Raw genomic sequence first — 2,415 nt, forward strand, 5'->3', positions numbered from 1 at the left:
CCTCTTTCGTTTGTCTCCTTACTTCCCCACAGTGTGTACCTTGCGTTGGCATCGCACCCGAGGATGAGCGTCGTCTTAGTCTCCTCGGCCCACTGCATCACCCTATTGACCGCTTCAGGTGGTGCAGGTTCGTCGTTGGCCATGTAACTGGAGGCTATTAGTATGGCTGTCCCATCCGCCGCCTTGAATCTTGCCACTGCTAGATCTAAGTTGCTGAGATTGGGGTAAAGAAGAGCATTAAGGTTGTTTTTAATGATTATACCCGCCCTCGGCCTACCTGTCGAGTTTGTGTACAATGTTGTGTATCCCTTTATGGCCATGCCGGAGATTTGTCCGTCCCTCGTCCATGGCTCTTGTATAAGGCCGATGTCGATGTCCTTCTCCCGGAGAAGGACCCCCAGATTAGCTGAAGCGTGGGAGCTGCGCTTCAGGTTTATCTGTACGACCGTCGGCATTAGATCGGGGTGGTGTTGGGGGTGCTGTCGTCGATCGCCAAATCGTCCAGCAGCTTATTGGCGTCCTCGACTTCATCTTCCAGGATGTCGTCCGATTCGTCTAGGAAGACCTTCACCTTGGCTTTCCTGATGCCGTACCGGACCTTGTTGTCTGCTGCCTTCAGCTGTTCTAGGCAGCGCTGGTTGATTAGGAACAGATATGGCTGGCTGGACTTCATTTCTCGCTCAGCTCTGAGAATGGCCCAGTCCTCCATGTCGACTCCCTTATTCATTGCTCGCAGAGTCTTGAGCACCCTTTTATGGCTAGACAGCCCCTTGGGCAACCAGATGCGAGCTCTGGGTCTCCTTGGGATGTCCTTGGCGGGGACTAGCTTTATGCTAATCCCCTTCCATGCTTTGCTTAGTCTGGCAACGCAATCCGCCAGGAAGTCCTGCGAAAACTCGTCGTCGCACCTGATTACCCGGTGCCCCCTAACCATGTCTGAGGAGTCAAAGGAGGGTGACTGGCCCGTTGGCTCGGACAGTAATTTCTCGGTTACCATCTCCGCCAACTGGGTCTCGACCTCCACCCATTTCTCCATCAGCAGGCGCCCATCGTCGTTGAGCTCGTCTATAAGTGCCATTGCGAGGCTGTCTCTGGCCACCTCGCTGAACTTTTTCGTCGGTTTGACGAACGTGGTCGGCCTCGGTGCTCCCTTAGCGTCCTTGGCTCTCTTTGGAGCGCTCTCGCTCACCTCTTGTGAGCGGTTGCGCTTTGCTTGAGGAGGCAAAGACGTCTCTGGGTGCTCCTTCTCGTAGCGCTCGTATTCCTCGATCACTGCTAGAAATCTGGCTTTGTCTGCAGCGTCGCGCGGGTCGGCTTTGCCCTCCTTTTCATTCCTCGCTATTTTGGCGAGGATGAAATGGGCCTTGCTTGCCTGCGCCTTTCGTTGTTGGTGGGTCCACGGTTTTGTCTTCCCGTGTTCGCCGGTCGCTTTGGCTTGGCTTGCCGCCGCTTTAGTGTGCTTCGGTTGTATCGTTTGAGGTGTGCTTGTCTTTACACCTCCCTCTGTATTGGACGGAGCTAGCGTCTCGTCGTCTGAGCGCAGTAGCTCCTCCTCGTCCAATTCGCTTTCCGTCGATTTGTGGTGGGGTTTTACCTCCCCCACGAGGTCCGAAGCGGATTTTTTAGTTGTACTCATATTCATTAACGCCCGCGTTGCTCGACAGGGCGAGCGCGGCGGGCCCGAGGGGTTCGGGGCCTTGAAGGAAGGTCGACCGTGGCTTCGACCGTGCCCGGCCCTGGGAAGGCTCCGTTCGAACACAGCTGGTTTAACCCCTCAGCTGCGAACCTTATAGTCAGTGAGCACGGGTCGCTTTACACGCCTGACTTGAGGGGAGGTAGTTTTAAGACTTGCCCATGTCTCGGTAGGGATTGGGAGGCAGAGGATTATTAGGTGAGGGATTCACTGGAGGTGCCGCTCGCATTGGCCGTACCGCAGTACGTTTCCAGGAAGTACCACACGAGGACCTTCTCCCATGGAGAAGGTGGTGTCTATCAAACCGATATTCACCTACGAGTCGACTTGGTGTACCATTTGAGCCAAGGAATATTCATCAACAGTTGCCCTGTTGACTTTGCCTTGGATTGGTACACCCATACCACCCAGCCACCCAGCTCATTCCATAGTTTCAAATTCGCCACTGACCAACGACGGTTTCCGCTCAGCATGGAAAAACCTATCTGAGCGTTTCGAAAATAAACGCGCGTTGGTCAACAGCCAACTGAAGAAATTGTTGAACATTCAGTCCATTGAACGTGAGTCCTCGGCAGCCTTGAAGGAGCTGCAAAATACAATTCAAAATTGCCTCACATCCCTAACTCTGTCCGGCCTTCCTACGGATAATTGGGATTGTCTATTGGTTTATTTGAGTTCCACGAAGCTTCCAAAGCTGACGCTCTCATTATGGGAGCAGTCCT

General features: G+C 53.8%; 1 protein-coding gene across 1 annotated transcript; it reads right to left on the reverse strand.

Moving 5' to 3' along the window:
- Window positions 1-454: 454 nt before the first annotated feature.
- On the reverse strand, window positions 455-1,636 carry LOC121503197 (uncharacterized). The gene has a single exon (XM_041777415.1). It carries the CDS (start codon window positions 1,634-1,636, stop codon window positions 455-457), a length of 1,182 nt encoding a protein of 393 aa, XP_041633349.1.
- Between the last annotated feature and the right edge of the window lie 779 nt (window positions 1,637-2,415).

Source organism: Drosophila kikkawai, chromosome 2R (genome assembly GCF_030179895.1).
Source record: "Drosophila kikkawai strain 14028-0561.14 chromosome 2R, DkikHiC1v2, whole genome shotgun sequence".
Classification (NCBI taxonomy): domain Eukaryota; kingdom Metazoa; phylum Arthropoda; class Insecta; order Diptera; family Drosophilidae; genus Drosophila; species Drosophila kikkawai.